The 18,059-nt window shown below is 37.6% G+C and overlaps 1 protein-coding gene across 4 annotated transcripts in view; it reads left to right on the forward strand.

Annotated features, from left to right (window-relative positions):
- The window catches only part of LOC120429711 (triple functional domain protein-like), a 226,984-nt gene extending 208,925 nt beyond the window's left edge, over positions 1–18,059 (forward strand). For all 4 annotated transcript variants that reach the window (XM_052709377.1, XM_052709380.1, XM_052709378.1 and 1 more), the window contains exons 9-15: positions 3,839–3,950; positions 4,017–4,639; positions 8,364–8,480; positions 8,552–8,741; positions 8,805–8,999; positions 9,078–9,287; positions 12,456–18,059. In XM_052709377.1, coding sequence (XP_052565337.1) covers positions 3,839–3,950; positions 4,017–4,639; positions 8,364–8,480; positions 8,552–8,741; positions 8,805–8,999; positions 9,078–9,287; positions 12,456–12,698 — 1,690 coding nt within the window. In that variant the 3' untranslated portion in view covers positions 12,699–18,059. The remainder of the gene's footprint in view (positions 1–3,838; positions 3,951–4,016; positions 4,640–8,363; positions 8,481–8,551; positions 8,742–8,804; positions 9,000–9,077; positions 9,288–12,455) is intronic.

Consider the following 18,059-nt stretch of genomic DNA (forward strand, 5'->3'; position numbering starts at 1 on the left):
TCCGTCCCATATGTATATTTGTCGATTTTGAGATAAACCCGACAAAAGTCTTGTTTTAACATCTACTTCAAGCCTATTTAATAAAAAAGTCATCTTTGTTCTAGAAATTCCAAAACAAAAATGACTTGTGTGCTGTCCCATATGCAAAATAAAGGCAAGTCAGTTCTTGGTTAGAAATGGCTCACAAATCGATCAAATAAATGTGTATTTTTTTAAATAACCCTCAGACTATGTCTCATAGAGCCTGTTGAACTTAAAAAATACTTAAGTTGTTGATACTTAATTAATATTTATAGATTTTGAAGCGTTATACTCGATACGTATTCTGCCTTTTTTCCTCATGCAAGGGACAACCACGGTCAAAAAAGAAACTACATACAATTTTAACTATTAATTAAAAAAAGACAGTTCTGTTCCTTATTGGATGAAAACCCATGGTCCTGGTTCTGGATGAGGTCCACTTCCAACGCAGATTGCGGTCAATTTCAAGGGTCCATATGCTGAGACGTGTACTCAAATATCTCCTCTCTCTGCAGCAAAAGAAATTGACTGCCTCGTCCCCGATTAAAGTTTCATACTCAGGAATATTACTAAAACTATTCGTCAAACAAGATTAGCCTGAAATAATCATACTTTTAGAAATTTAATAAAAAATGCTTCAAAAACTACCAAAACAAACAAACAATTGACAGGTAAATTTTGTTGAAAATGTTTAAGCCTACCTTGATAACCTGACAGACTTGCCTTTATTGATGGACAAATAAAGTCAGGTCAGTCCCAGCACGAAAATTTACCAAATAAACCTATAAATTTTAACTTTTTCAAGTCAATATTGGAGTAGGGGTATTTTTTAAAGCAATATTGAAATAATTGTTGAAAAAAGATTTAAAAATTGTTGATAAAACATTTAAAAAAAGGTGAAACATTTTGCGAGCTTCTCATGGCGTTATCGCAGCACTCACTTTTTACATATGGGACGGACTAGATTCGAGCGGCAGTGCAGTAGAGCAAAAAAATATAATGTCTGTTTGGTAAATTACGTTGCATTTTTCGTGGTTACGATCACAATGAAAATATTTAAACTGCGTAACTGAAATACCGTCTTGGAGAGTCTTTTCAGACATGATTAAACGTTTCTACCTTTTTCTTGCTAAACGAAAGATCTTTCCTCGAAGAACTGAAATACATTAAAAATCTGGTGACTCTGCCTAATATTATGAAAACAAATTTGATTTACAGTTCCGACTTGATTATCCGAAGCTTCGAAGTTTTGAAGGAAGTTCTAATCAAACCATGAAAAAAATAATCTTGTATTTTACATTAAATTTGATTTTAGCATCTGGACGGCTCAAACGTTGTCATTTTTTTACGAAATCTCTAAGGGACCATCCATAAACCACGTGGACAACTGAGAGAGGGGGAGGGGCGATTTAGCGATTTTCCACGCTTCATACAAAAAATATTTGTTTTGTATGGAAATTGTCCACGAGGGGGAGGAGGGGCGGGGGGATCTGAGACTTCAAAAAGGTGTCCACGTGGTTTATGGATGATCCCTTACATAAAATGTGTTTTATCATACTTAGAGTCAGTGTTGCGAGCATTTTTCGCTCTTTCGTGAGGAGAAGCGCTACGCGAGCTAGCTCTCGTTTTCTCCTGCTCATGTTTGCTCATATATTTTATGAGCGCAAATGCTCATCGTTCGCGCTCGTTATTTCTTTTTCAGCATAGCTTCGAGGTTGTTTTTGTTTTGGAGGCTGGACTAGGCTATCCTTATACTGCCCATGATCGCATAAATGTCCCATATGCATTTTCAACAAGTTGAGAAAACGAGCTTGGAAGTTTAAAAAACGTTTTCTCATTAATTTTAAATATACAACCATTATACTCAAAAATCATTCAACATAGTTCTCAAACATGCTCTTGTTTATGCTTTTGATAAGTTTGTATTGAAATTAGTCTTGGTTTTTCTCTTTCATTTCAAAAAAGTACGCAGGATGGGACCTGGTATGTGAACATTTTCTACATAGTGCATCAATATGTTCGCAAACCAGCCCGATCGCAGCATGCTGCCTAGGTAACCTCAGTAGTAAACAAATGGAAGAAAATTTTCATTCTTTTAAAATGATTGAATCAGCCATTTGGGAGATTTGTGTAACCGTGAAATTGATGAAAACCCTTCGAGATGGCCGGTCTGTATAATTGCTGACTATATTTAAAAGATTGGAGTATCCGAAAGGTATGTTCAGGCCATAATATTTTGTAGAGGGACTGGTTTGTGAACATTATCACGATGGGACTCATATTTGAACATTTTTCAGATGGGACAAACAAATTTGTCGTTGATTACTGAATTTCTGGAACAAAGTGGTAAATATTATTAGTTTAGCTTAAAGGAACACAACAAACTAAGCTACTCCAATATCTTAATCAAAATCGACAAAAATGCATATGGGACATTTATGCGAACATGGGCAGTATAGAGGTGGGCAAATCCGCTCTTTTTTTGAAAAGTGTATTTTAAAGAAGATTCACTTGAGAACCATAGGTCTAAAGTTGAAAAGTTTTTTTTTATTTTGTTTAGAAAATCATTCACTTTTTAAACACTCATGTAATTTAAATACATGAGGAAGTACACAATTCTGACTAATTTGACTTTAAATTTATAAGCAGTGAAAAATATAAAATTACATTTTCTATCCTCAAAAACAAATTTTATGGTACAATTTATTGGAAAATTCAAAAAAATATATTTATAAACTTAAAAATAGACAAAAGTTTAAAAATTATTCCATCTTGAAACGGTTCATTCAAAAGACCCGAGGTTCAAAAAGAACCGCGGCTCTTTTTTATGAGCTATGGTTTGTTCGCTCTTTCGGCTCTTTGAGCGGATCGCTCTTTTTTGCCTACCTCTAATAGGGACCATCCATAAACCACGTGGACACTTTTTTGGGAATCTGTTACCCCCCCCCCCTCGTGCACAATCGCCATACATACCCCCCCCCCCCCCCCCCCCCCTTAAGTGTCCACGTGGTTTATGGATAGCCCCATATTGGGTAAATCGTCCGGAATTTCTTTAAATTGGCATTTCTATCTTTCCTGAAAGTATTTTTTATGTTAAATGAACTGCCGTTCTACGCATAATTGTCCCATGTTCAAAAAAGTGCAACTGAGAAAAACGCGATTGAAATTTTTCGACCGATATCTGTGTTTCTACGCATAATTGTCCCGTGGGTTCCTTTTCGCCCTATATGTCCCTAATCACCCCGGTTAACATTTTATCACCCTTATTTGTAATCCTCTTGCAGGTAAACAGGTAAACAAGATGAAATGCTTTGTAAAACTCATGATTTCGTGATAGAAAATACTTGGTGGGACAATTATGCGTAGAAGAACAACGATGGGACAAACAGACTTGGTGTTGTTTTTAATGAGTTTCCGAACAAAGTACCAGATTTTATGTCTTTTTCTTAAAGTACACATCAAACTAAACTTAAAAATGTCATAAAGTCAAAATCGTCCAAAACTGACATGGGACAATTATGCGTAGAACGGCAGTGAAGTGCTGTAAAATTCAAAGAGGGATATGACATTTATAATTTTTAAATAAAATTTGAATGCGTCTTGTCATTTTTCTTTACTTAGAATCTCAACTCTTTTTGTGGAGTCGCATAGGTTAATTGTTCATGTCCAGCGTTTTTTTAAAGGTCATATAAAATAAAAATACGAACCACAATAGCTTATAAGACCTTTTCAAAAAGAAAAAATTCTAGATGTGATCATGTGCAACTATACCTTCAAGGTTATTCTAATTGAATATTTTACCTTCATTTCTTTCCAGGAAAAAATGGCTACCAACTGGGCTTCGCAAGTTGTCACACGGCAAATCGGACAAATTACCTCCGGTGGAAAAGCCGATGATCAACAAAAAGAGCTCAGACAAAAAGGTTAAGGTAAGATGCCTCTCAAAATCAACGTCCTTTTCCTGAAACTAACAATAAACCCCATCCCGTTCACAGGAGAAACCACTCGGCGAGGTGGAACGGCCGGCGCCCGCCGCCCAGATCGAGCTGGAGCCGGACGATCCGGAGCCGACGATCGAGCTGCCACCGCCCATGAAACCGATCCAGGACGCCGCGACGGCCCTGACCGGTACACCTTCGTCCACGTTGTCCTCGGCCGAGGACCACCAAACCTGCACTAGTACTAAGATACAGAAAGCTTTATCGATAAAATCGTTGGAGGAACCTCCGGCGGCGGTCAACCAGACGGCCGACGTGGCGGAGATTGAGCAGCTAGTCAAAGACAACGTACTGCGGTACAAGGAGAACGACGGAACGGCGACCGTCCTCACCGGTGGCATGATGTTGGGTGAGGCCGGAACGTGTATGGCCGGGTTCGGTGACATTGGGGTGCCATCGGTGAGCAATGGAGGAGTTGGGGGAAGTAGTGGCGGCTGCAGTGGAATGTTTGTCAAACCGGCCATTTCGCCGCAGTTTTCCGAGAATGAAGCCATCGACGATAACCTGACCGACGCGGAACAGGGAATCGAGGACATTCTGCGGAAGCGTATGTTCGCCTTGAGGGAACTCGTGACCACCGAGGATGCGTACGTGAACGATTTGTCCCAGATCGTGAATGGGTAAGTGTTGGTTGTGCTTATTTTGTTTAAAAGTGAGCAGTTCCCTGAGGCTTACCCACGCCTCTAGACGGACTTTGCTCTAAAAATTCGCAAAAAGGCATTTTCAACCAATTATGATTATTCAAAAAGCATTGGAAAATAGAACTCAATTTTTTTTCAGAAGATCTTTGCTTCGCTGATTTTACTTGTTTCATGTGACTTTGCTAATGCTAAGAAAAAAAATCTGGGTCAATTTTGGCCATGTTTTTTGCAGCCACTTCCACTAGAATTTTTGCCAAAGTAGCAGATAATAACGCTTAAACAGATAGATTTTAAGTTAGATTTTCGGCTGTCAGATATTTTTGGTAGACATTTCTACTATTAATTTTGCGCAGTTGCTGTTTTGGTCTGTTTTAAAGTCAAGTTCTGAGCTTGCTGGAGCTCTGTAGAGACATATTTAATTCTACAGCAAGAAAAAAAGATAGGCGTCGGCCATAATAGTGAGAAATGGGCCAACACGCCTCTGCTTTTCATAAAATCCCAAAAAATGTTAATTGTGTCAATTTTTAATCAGAGCATTTTTTATTGTTTAACCCTAGGAACTACACCAAAGAAGAAGAAAAGAATTGGGTTAAAAATTCAATCATATTTTTTAACAATCAAAGAAATATCATAAAATCTCAGAAAAATAACAAATTTGGTTATTTTAGAAAGGGACTATCCAAAAACCACGTGGACACTTAATTGAAATGTCAGACCTCCCGCCCCTCCCCCTCTCGTGGACAATTTCCATACAAAATATTGTCGCCGCGGCACTAAACCGAATTGAGCAAGTTTAACTCTCGCGACGATTTTCTGTCGCGAAATATCTGTCAAGCATGTGTAAGTGATTTTGAATCAGTGTGTTTGCTTTTTTTGTTTTGACGGCTTTGGATGATGAGAAAAACGTGGCTGATCTTTTCTGGTCTGCCAAGGAAATGGAATGCTTTAGATTAAATTATTGTTTCAAATCTTGGTTTTTAGTTCTACTACCACTAGAACTGTTTTATTTGGGGTAATTTATGAAGTTCAGTCAGTTTCCAGCTCCAGGAAAAGACGCAAAAGGGAAAAAGTCTTGGTTAAGTTGCTGATTACGGATCGATTACCGTCTGAATAAAACAAAAATAAGTGGCCTCATTGTCGAGGGACCTCAATCCGGTCCGTTGTGTCCTCTCACCGGGAGAGTTTTGCCGATGCGGGATGTTGCGGGTGTCGATTGAATAAGCTCTATAGCGTCAAAATGGGAAGACCCAGCCACCAATTTGAAAATCAAAAGCGCCGTAATTGTACTCTCCAAGCTAGACATCATGAAATGGTCCATCCGGATGATCGAATCCACGCTCACAGAACGATTTCCGGTAGATTTTCGTGATCGATTCCATGCTCCGTGTAAGACGCGGCGCGAGTCTTGTCGCAGCTCAACTGGCGACATTTCAGTTTGGTGCCGCGGCGAAATTTTGTTTTGGTTTCGCGTGTGACATTTGAGGTACACTCAGAAAAGAAACAACAGAAAATTGCTTCGCGAGATGAAAAACACTCGCGCTGTTATTTCGATTTATTTCAAAAACCACAATAAATCTTTTTTAAATGGAGCGTGGACTTTCGCTGAGCATGTACCGTCATCTAGGGTGACATTGATATGATTTTAATTTATTTTAAAATTATTTTCCTTCGCCTAAATGTTAGTTTACATTTTTGAAAATAATTTTCAATTTGCTTAAAAAGTAGTTTCTTGGGTGATTTGCCTGTGTTTCTTACATCTAAATTTGTAAAAAGCAACAGCAACAAATTTACATTCCTTGTTCTACTGGAAATTCCAATGCATTTTGATGAAATTTTTTGAAATCTGTTACAAAAATTAAAAACTAAAATTAACTAAGTTTAGTGTATAATGTATATAAATCACGAAAAAAGTATTTTTGCTGCTGTTTTTTTAATTTTTTTGATTGCCTAGTTATGTATGACCCCTAAACTGCCCATGTTCGCATAAATGTCCCATATGCAAAAACAGAAAGCTGAGAAAAACGCATTTGAAGTTTGTCCCACACATCAATAACTCAAAAACGATGAAAATGCATATGGGACATTTATGCGATCAGGGGCAGTAAACTACTCTAAAGTGATTCAAATTTTTTATTACTTCGGATAATCGAATCGCGCCCAAAAATAAATCAAAGGAATCATTTTCCGATATAAAATCGGGCCGCACGGACCAGAGGCCGCAGCGCCGGCCACCGGAAGCTCCAAATTTTCGGAATTCTCATCAGATGTTTTCATAAATGACTAATATAATTTTGATTTTTATTGAAAAACTATCCTGAAACATCGGGAAAAGTTGTACGATCCTTGAGATTCGTTCCAAGGATTACCCTTGGATGTATCCGGAACCGTTTTTTTTTTCACCCTTCAAGTGAACGCATTGTCCTTAGTATGCTATGACGGCTAGCTGAAAATTACGACGCCCCATGTCAGACGGTGAACACGTGGAGAAGCATCGATTGCATTATTATTACAAAATCATCATGTTACGTTATTTGGAATAGTTCAAATTGTTACAGGAACATCAAAAATTGTAATTTTATAACTTTAAAGTATGTTTCTGAGCCAAAACTTGAGTGAATGCTCTGCCACGTGTTCACCGTCTGACATGGGGCGTCGTAATTTTCAGCTAGCCGTCATAGCATACTAAGGACAATGCGTACATTTAAAGGGTGAATTGTTGATTCTGGAGACACCGGACGTCGATCCAATGCGCTCCTTGGGGACAGAATGGACAATCCTAATTCCTTCTAGAATTTGTTCATTGGACCAACCCCTACACACCTGTCTTTATTCCGAGTGAATCCATGTTGTCCCCAGACTTGTAGGAACGATTGAACGAAAAGCATAAAAATCCCATAGTAATTTACATGTAAACTTTGAACCGCTGGGGACAGGCCAATTCTCAACCAAATGGGCTGATATTTGGCATGAGAGTCCCTATGGGTATCCTCTACTAGGGGAACCTCGGTTTGCCTGATTCTGAGAACTTGTTTGTTTGGATGAAACACCCAATAATCATAGAACTAGAAGAATATTATTTTTGAATTCCTCCGTAAATGTGTTTAAAATCTACGTTTCATAATAAAATTATGATTTTGGATCGTGTTTTGAACCCAATTTTTATTTATTGTACAACATCAATTCTTCAACTATTCAACTGCATTATGTGCAAATTTATAAGCTTCAAGTTGCATAAACAGATATCATGCTATTTCCAGTCGGTCAACCACTGATTAGGAAAGTGTCGTCCTGAAGCATTAACAACGCTGGATTATGTGCACTAAATTTCACCATTCCTCCCCGGAGCTCCTTCCCGCTCGAACGAGAATCACTCAACCAAAGAGTTTGGTTCTCTTCCACCTCACTACGTGTACAAAACCACCTTCAACTACACACTAAACACAAACCAGTCAGTCGTCGTTGTCGTTCTCGACCTGGTGCCTTCTAGCGCTCTACATTTGCTACACTCTTTGCGCTTTGCAACAAGTTGTGTGACACCATTTAAAACAGCCAGAATCAGCCAGCTTCATTAGCATACAATGTCACGCAATCACCCGGCAATTTGTCCCAGCCCGAATGCTTTATTGCTCGGAGGCTGGCAGGCGCAAATTTTCAGCTTTTCCTTTCATTTTTTTTTCTCTCTTCCCACTTTTTTCGCTTTTAGCTACATTGCCGAGATTCGCAACCCGAACAGTACCGTCCTGATCCCGGATGACCTGAAGGGCGGCAAGGAGCGCATGGTGTTTGGCAACATTGAAGCAATCTACGAGTGGCATCGAGAGTAAGTGAAGATGAAAGGGGAAGAAATCATAAAGCTTGAGTTAACTCTGTTCCGTTCTTTCCGGGTAACAGCTACTTCCTGAAGTCGCTCCAGAAATGCCTGGTCACTCCGGCCGAACTCGGACCACTGATCAAGCGCAGCGAGCGGAAGCTGCACATGTACGTGGTCTACTGTCAGAACAAACCCGTGTCTGAGCACATTGCCCAGGAACATATGAACTACTTTGATGAATTACGCTTAAAATTAAGATATAAATTATGTGTAAGTAAACCAGAGTTGATATGACTTGAATCAAGTTACTTAACAAAACAATTCATTTTCCAGTTAGGAGATATGCTCATTAAACCTGTCCAAAGAATTATGAAGTACGAGTTGCTGTTGAAAGATATCCTGAAACATACTCAGCGGGCCGGTCTCACCGAGGAGGTGCCAGGATTGAAAGATGCAATGCATATAATGCGAGTAGTTCCTAAGCAAGCCAATGACATGATGGATGTCGGTCGGTTGCAGAAATTCGAGGTAAGCAAAAGCGTCGCCGTTCAACTTAACGCGTGTTCAACTCGCCGTTACTCAACTCCACTCTTCTTTATCATTTAGGGTAAGATAACGGCGCAGGGCAAGCTGCTGCTGCACGGTTTGCTGTACTGCGTCGAGGGTGCCAGTAGTAGTGATAAGAATTCGTACAACACGCAAAAGCCGAAGGAGCTGCACGTGTTTCTGTTCGAGCAGACGATCATCTTCGCGGAGATCGTCGGCAAGAAGACGCAGTTCACCAGCCCGAGCTACATCTACAAGGCGCACGTGCAGGTGAGTTTGCTTTTATGGAAATTGGTATATATTTACTAAAAGTTTTTCTCAAGCAAAGTGGACGACGTGAATTTGAATACACTTTCTATTTGGACCCTAAGGGAGCGCTCTTCCATTTAAAAAGTTTCAACATTAAAACATTGAAACATTCAAAGATTTCTCGAAGATTATCACTATTGGGTGTTGTCATTCAATTCGAGATTCCACTTACGTTTTTAGGTGGGAATGTTTTAAAGTAATTTACAAGCAATTTCTCAAAACATGACGAAGCTTGTATAGAAAATTAGGGGGTTTAATGTTGCATACAACTCACAAATTGCCACCAAAATGTAATGGAAGCGAATTTCTACTGCACACCGAGAGTAATTGGCAAATGAAAAATGTTAAGAGGATAAGGGAAATTCTCCACGGTAGGGGCAGTGGGGGCAGAATGGACCATGGGGGCAGAATGGGCCACCCTTGGTTTTGGGCTTTAGAGTGGATTTAGACCAACCGTTAGGCAAGGGTCTTATGAAGGACGTCAAATAACATCCCCATACCGAAAACGACGTTTGAATTCATTGTATTTTTCAAATTATGAGCAAAAATGAAAATTTATTGTAAAATCGCGCAAATGTTGTTTATTTCGAGTTTCTGAAATAAGCTTTCTCGAAAGTTAAATTGTTTGAAAAAGTTTGTTCAATGTTTATAATGTTACCAGGAGCTATTTCAAAGGTAAACAAATAACAACGGAACCTTCAAATCATTTAGAGGCTTGGTGGTGGAAGTGTTAAATTAAAATCCACTTGGGGGCAGAATGGACCACCCTTTTCCTGCCTTATAAAAACAATCAAAAGTTGCGAAATTTGAGCTAAATGGATTATTTCACTCCTGGTAGCTTCACAAATCACGTTTAATGCAACATTAGTTGATTTTTTAATTGTTTTGACGCTTATTTGTAAAAATAGTGTCTTATTTCGACATATTTACACTATTTTCAAAAATGTTTGTTTTGTTAAGTGACTATTTTTATAAAAGTGATCAAACTTCATGGAAACTATGTTGGAAAGGTTACTTAAGTCATTTCTTATCACCCTTCGACGTTGTATTAGACGAAATGGCTTGTTTTCTAAGGTGGCCCATTCTGCCCCGCACCCTGGAAAAAGTAGTCGAAAAACACATTTTTTTTAAATTGCATCAAAAATAGTTTTACGCAGAAAATTTTTATCAACCAAGTGTACAATCTTTTTTTCAAGTATTTTGATTTATGTCAGTGTTATATAGATTCATTACGAAAAGATCCTCCGATTTTTTTTTTCAAGGAAACATTTGCATTAATCAAATCAGGAACAGTTAGTTTATTCTGTTCACTCTCTTCTGGCAGCACTTGCTGATGGTGCTGCCAGAAGAGCTTAAAGAAAAAGTTGATGTATTCAGCGGCAGTGTTATTAATTCTGTAACATTTTAAATAGCGAACGAATCTTTTCGCACTCTTCGGCAAAGTTGTTCCCTGGAACACGTCATTGTCCGTTTTCATTGTCATGAGATTTAAAAAAAATGAAAAAAATCGTTAAGGGGCTCAAATCTGGCAAAAACCAAACAGTACACCTCAGTACACCTAGGGGATCTTGCCCTGAAATGCCAGCAAAATTGACCCGTTTTGTTGCATCCTGCACAGAATAAAATATTCATGTAAATTTACATTATTTATCATGTACCAAAAGGTATCATGATAAATGATGTATATTTACATTAGATTCACTGGAAATATATTGGAAATTTACATTAGTTTTGTTGGAATAATTCAAATCAACGGCCAAGTGGAATTACGCTGGACTGGAATTGAACGGACGACGGGTAGGATGTTTGGTGTTACTACTGCTACCCGTTGCCGACAGAGCCATCTTCGCATTTTGAAAATGAGCGACTACAACATCAACTTGTTCAGGTCGATGCAGTGGGCCAGCGAAGTATGAGAGCGATAGAAAGAGAACCAAATATAACTATTTTTAGTACGGGTAGTTTTAAGTCAATACATCAGATTTGAGTTTCCGTGCTCAACGTTCCCATTAGATTCATGATTTACATTAGATTTAGATTTACGTTGGAGTAGTTTCCATTACTTTTTGCTCTTTACATCATATTTCAACATTACATTTAGTGAGTTTACATAAGAAACAGCTATTACGTGCTGTGTAAATTTACATATGTTTTTTTCTGTATACACTCAACCCCCGGTGGTTAGTCACTTTTCGTTTGACCACACACCAACGGGGTAGGTTGGTCAAAGTCAAACTAAAAAGTGACGAACTGTCACATTTTACACGGCGCTCATACACACTATCAAAACAAACGTTTGGTAGTGTGTGTGAACTCCGTGTAAAAGGGGTGTCAAACTAAAAAGTGACCAATATGACAAAGAACAAGACAAGCTCTCAAAATTAAATCTTTTTTATGAAATTAAAAATAATTATAACTGTCGAACTGCTTATGTGCTTTTTCAAATGCTGCTTCAGCTTAAACAATACAATTGTTTAATGACTGGGTCCGTGGATGCTACAATTTTTAAAGAACGGTACAACTGTCAATCGATAAAAAGAGATTTATGCGAACTTAACAGTTATTCCTTAACACGGTAGTCACTACTAAATTGCATCCATCTTGGACGAATCCTCTCCAGATTTTTCAAGACACAACTCTTTAATGAGAAATTTGATGGCCCTTAAAACGCCCGTTTGAATCTCAGCAAACCGGTGTCTACTCCGGGTTGTTGCCAATAAAAAAGGCCATTTTCGTTACCGGTATCAAAAACCATGAATTTTGATACCCATATTGCCCAAAATCGTCTGGTTCGGTAAATGTCCCCCGGAAACCAACGGATAATCCAGGACTGTGTAGTCGGAGTGGAAGCCGGATTCGGTTGGGTCCGTTGCTTCTCAGTTGCATTACAATACTGATGAGTCAATTGTGCATTTCTGGGCAGTAAGCTCAAATTAACATACCAGTTTGTCCGACTATATGCCTTCTGAGCGTTGATGCTATGAGAAGGGCACATTTAAATTGGTTATCAGATCATTAATCACAAAATGAAAAATCGGGAAGCATTCTTTTAAAACTCGTATTTAAGAAAAACGGAAGAGGGTTCGTTTCTTAATTCAAACGGCAAAATTTCCCTTTTCCGAATTCCAGGTGAACAAGATGACCCTGCAGGACCTGTCGGACCAGACGAACGGCAACCGGTTTTCGCTTTGCTCAATCGACCCGCAGCGTTCCAGCCTAAGCTTCATCTGCACCGCCCCGACGCCGGAAATGCACAGCGAGTGGCTCAACATGATACGCATGATTCTGCAGAAGCAGAACGACTTTCTAAAAGCAATACAAAGTCCGATCGCCTACCAGAACGAGCTGGACTCTTTGGAGAAGAACAAGTAAGTTAGCAAAAACAAACCAACATCCATACAAAATTACTACGCTGCTGCTGCTCGCAGGACCGAAAATCAAACCACACTTTTATGAAGAGGAGTGACAAAAAAGAAAGTAACAAACAAACACAAAACAAAACCAACAAATCGTAGTTAAGCCAATAATTATGAGTAACTTGTAATTAAACAAAATTGTATGAATATGGTAACTTAAAGTGACAGCAACAATTGCAGCATATAGACAAAATCTGACGCAAAACAGAACAACAAAAAACGCAGAGAAATAGATTTGCTTAACAAATAAACAACAAAAAGATGGTTTGTGAACATCTGGACAAATAACAGATAACATTATAGCAAGCACTATATTATATAACATTCGGCAAATGGAATAACAAGAAAATACAAACAAACAACAACTAGAATAATGCGCAGCAAATTTACCAGCAGCAAAAGATAAACAAAAAGAAAACAAAAGCTCTATCAAATATGGGTGACAAAATATATTTTATTAACATGATTATATCCATAGCTACTGAAAGCAAACAAAAGGTGAAAACAATTAACTTACCGTGACAACAAAACGCAAACAAACCGCGTTACGATCAATCCAAAACCCAAGTAGAGATGAGCCGGTAAACGCCGTGCAAAGAGCGCGCGCGACAAACGAGAGAAACAAAAAAAAAACACATATTTTTCGATCATTTTGAATTGTAGAATTTATTGGATTTCGTGCTTTACTTTGACGACAACGGAACGGAACAGAACCAGTGCTTTCTGTGCATTTCAAGAGAAACTACAAACTACTCTCCCCTACTGGCTGCGAGCGATTCCACGACGCGACGGTCTATTGGTTTGTCACATCACAGTACGCGCTTTCCCACTTATTGTAACGCCCCACACTTGTACAAAGATTGAAGTTATTAGGTTTTGTGCTGGAACAACTCTTAAGCAACAGAGCAATTCTCACGAGAGGGGACAATAATTGTATTTTTTTTAAGTTGGATAAAACTTTTATAGAATAAAGGATGAAACCATTTTTCACCATTAATTTATCCATACAAGTCTTCGTACGATTCACAAAATTATAAAAAAAAACTTATTCTTGAGTGATGTGTATCAAAGGAAGGGAGGAACAGTTTGCCTAGTCAAGGTGGACGAGACGACGCTGGCTAAACACGATCGAAGTAGGCCTTGCCTTGTAGAAAGCAACGGCAAAACTGATCTTCCCCGTTTCACATCTATTTTTTAAAGTGTTCCAAAAACCGATCTACAAAAGGGTCTGCCGATCAAAGCAAGCCAGATGAGCACGATCCCATCTCCTCAAGGAATTGCTTGAGTTGCTGTCAGATCTTTTTCCGGCTATTGATTTTTTACTTAACTTTTTGTTACCAAAAAGTGAATAACTCAAAAACACTATTTTTGTTTTTTTTTTTATATGTTTTAGTGGACAAAAAATGCCATTTTCTAAGATATCGAAGCAAAAATTTCATTAGGGCACAAAACCAAATCGTAATCATTCGGGATTATTCCACCATTCCATTCATTAGTTCCATTTCATTCATTCACTTTCTACATGCCCTCCAAGAATCAGATTGATATCAAACAATTTCCCATTGAAAAAATCAAAAACAAAAAAAAATTAAATGTGCCCTTTTCTTTTTCATTAATTTTTGGTAGTTGAGGAACTTTTTGTGTCATAAAGTGAACTTTTCATTCATTCTTAACACTAATTCACTTCAAAACAAAGTTAGGTTTACTAACATCGTTCCAACTTTTTTTTTCGCGTGTAAAAAAAAATCCCCAAAAATTCCGCGGAGGCAGTCTTTTTTTTAAAAAAAAAAGGTGGAACGATGTTTTCGGTCGCAGAAATTACAGATTTGTTCAAATCAAGTTTTTCAAAATTTCAGGATCATCTAGACATTCTTACAAATCACTGGAAACAAGAATCGTCCCGATTGGTTGAGTAATGCCCGAGAACCAGCGAGTTAAAGTTACCGTTCCACCTTTTTCGGAAGGCTTGGGCGTCCGTGTAAGTTGGACATGCGTTGGGCGTTCCAGTGTTTAAAAAAAAACAAACCGATATGTCTTTTTTTTCATAAACAACTTTGAAAAAAAAAAAATCCAAACTCGATCAAATAATTTTTGCTCTTGCTCAGCCATTTTTGGCATTTTTTGTCCCCTAAAACACATACCTTTCAATACCAGCACTGAAATGGGTGCTGAAAAGTTGAATTTTTCGATATTAGTATCGAAAAGGTTTTTCATGTTTTGCCTTCCTCACCTTACTGAGGAAAGGCTATAAAATCACTCGAAAACTGAACTTCTCAATTAGACCTCCTAGACCCACCTTCATGTACACCTATCGACTCAGAATCAAATTCTGAGCAAATGTCTGTGTGTGTGGTGGGATGTTGATCAAAAAATTGTCACTCGATTATCTCAACATTGGCTTAACCGATTTTGTCCGTTTTGGCGTCATTCGATCCGTCTTGGGGTCCCATAAGTCGGTATTAAAAATTATGCAGTTTAGTTAAGTACTTCAAAAGTTATGCTAAAAAAACGATTTTAACAAAAGTCCGGAAGATTGTAAAAAGGGTGGTTTTTGTAAGAAAACCCGGCATGTTATACATTTTTAGAAAGGTATTTAAAAGACCTTTCCAACGCGTCCAAGACATTGAAGATCTGACAACCCTATCAAAAGTTATTACCACTTAAGTGTTATTTATGTACTTTTTGGAAGCCGGATCTCAGATATCATGATGAAAACGTTGTCCGGATCTATCATGCGACCTATCGTTGAACAGGTAATCAAAAGACCTTTCCAACGCGTCCAAAACATTGAAAATCTGACAACCCTATCAAAAGTTATAAGCACTTAAGTGATATTTATGCACTTTTTGAAGGGCGGTTCTAAGATATTTTGATGAAAACGATGTCCGGATCTATCATGCGACCTGTCGTTGGATAGGTAATCGAAAGACCTTTCCAATGCATTCAAAACATAAAAGATCTGCCAACCCTATCAAAAGTTATAAGCACTTAAGTGTTATTTATACACTTTTTGGAGGCCAGATCTCAGGTATTTTGATGAAAACGTTGTCCAAATATATCATGCGACCTATCTTTGGATAGATAATTAATAAGCCTTTCCAACGGGCACAAATTGAATTGGAGATTTGACTACGCTATCATAAGTTGTAAGCACATAAGTGCCCTGAAATAATAATGAGATGAATAATTAGTCAAATTGATAGAACACTTAAAGGTCCGCCCTATTTTGGATAGCATTACCTTTTAAATGTGAGGAAGGCACCAACCACCTAAGGGTGGATTAAGTAACGTTTTTTTTTTTTGTTTTGAACGATGAATTTACTTAACACATGAATGATAGACATACAATTCCATTCAAAAAGCGTTTTTCGAAATTGCAAAAAAATGTTTTAAGCAACTCGTCGCAAAACATGATTTTTTCAGTACTCGTCGTATTTATCCAACTCGGTGAACTTTGTTGGATTAGTGTACGACTCGTGCTGAAAAAACTGTTTTTTGCATAAACTAGATTTTAAGTAATTCATTTTTAGTGACAAAAAGTTAATTTTAAAAATCAGCTACTTTGTTTTACCGTGTATCTATTTTGCACAAAGTCCCTACTAACACAACTTTACTGAAGACACCAATTCAATCATAAAGCTTCTTCGCGAGACACAGATTTTTGAATATTTACATGCCATTTTTGTATGGACAGCTGTCAAATTCGTATGAAGAAGTGTATGGACGAAACGATAACAAAAATGTCTTCTTTGGTCACAGGGAATAGATACCCACTACATTAAAAAAATGCAAAAATAAATTCAAAAATTGCTGTTTTCGTAGATAATTGCTCCATTGCAAAATAAAACTTAGTATTTAAAAAATCTCAAGATACAGCTGTTCTTATATTTTCATTAGACTTCTGCATAGACAGCTGCTAAAATTGTATGGAGATTTATTTGGACTAACTGATAATGCAAAAATGGCTTCTTTGGGCAAAAGCCGCCTCCAAGTTTTATTCAAATAAAAAAAAATATAATTGTGCAAAGTCTCGGAGAATTGCTCAACGATCCTCTCTTTCTATGCAAGAGTAAAGTACGAACAAAACATTGAATGGCAGCAGCGCTCCTCCCTACCCTTCCTGTATGTGATTGTAATTGGAAATGCTAATGTTTTCTTCAAATGTTTGATGATGGGATTGATGAAATTGGAACAACAAAAAATCAAATGTGTAAAAATCTGTTAATTTTGGCCATTTTTAGGTTAATTTTTAGAAAATTAAAAAAAATGCACGCGGGTTTCGTACAAATTGCGTAGATTGTAATTATGCAACTTTTGTTTTTTTAAACCTCATTCACACATTAAGCATTTGAAGGAAAAGAAGCAGCAGCTTGTACAAAAAAAAAAAGAAACACAGATTTATAAATGTTCCCTTTACTAGAAGTGATGTTGTCACTGTAAAATATTCCCCAACTTAGATAAAGGCAAATCCCTGCAAAAAGCATGCACTGCAATATTCTCAATAGGAGACGAGCAGCAAACAACAGACCAACAGAGCAGAACAAAAGTGCGCGGCGCGTTCAAACTTTCAATTTCCCAACACGACACAACACAAACACATTTCCCCACATCACTACCACCGATTTTTTCCAAGCAAAATTAGTATTCTACCACGTAAACAAAATAAAAAGCAGCACACACACAAATTATACTTTTTCTCATCTTTCTCGGTCCCCGCACCCACAAAAAAAACCTAATATCATTACATCTTCTTATCGAACTGTGATTACCAGAAATCGGATGAGTGAAAGTTAGTTTTTTTTTTCCTATTCGTCCCCGCCCACTCTGAACAAACGGGTTCTTTTGAAGAAGAAAAAAACAATACACGCAACACACACTTTCTTTCATTTTGTATAGTAAAAAAACAAACACGGAAAACACGGATCACGGAGTGGTTAGAAACGAAAGGAAGTGACGAAAGAAAAAGAGGGAGAGAAAAATGAGGGAAAACAAAAACAATACAGGAAGTTTGAGATGTGGATGAACAAAAAAAAACTAAAATGAAAGGCAAAACAATGAAAAAAGGAGGAAATATTCGCAGATGCAGTTCTGTAAAAATTTGTGTGATAATATTTACTAGTAATATGTTATGTTTAATTTATGAATTTATCCTAATTATAAATTACAATCACCTATTTCTCAATTTAAGGAAGAAAAAATAACATAAAGTGAGCCGGTTCAAAATTAATGAATACTATGATGAATATTCATGAAATGATAAGCAAAACAAAACACATGTGAAAACGCAGTGAATAAAAAGTGATTAAAACAAACAAAA

Source organism: Culex pipiens, chromosome 3 (assembly GCF_016801865.2).
Source record: "Culex pipiens pallens isolate TS chromosome 3, TS_CPP_V2, whole genome shotgun sequence".
In the NCBI taxonomy this organism is placed as follows: domain Eukaryota; kingdom Metazoa; phylum Arthropoda; class Insecta; order Diptera; family Culicidae; genus Culex; species Culex pipiens.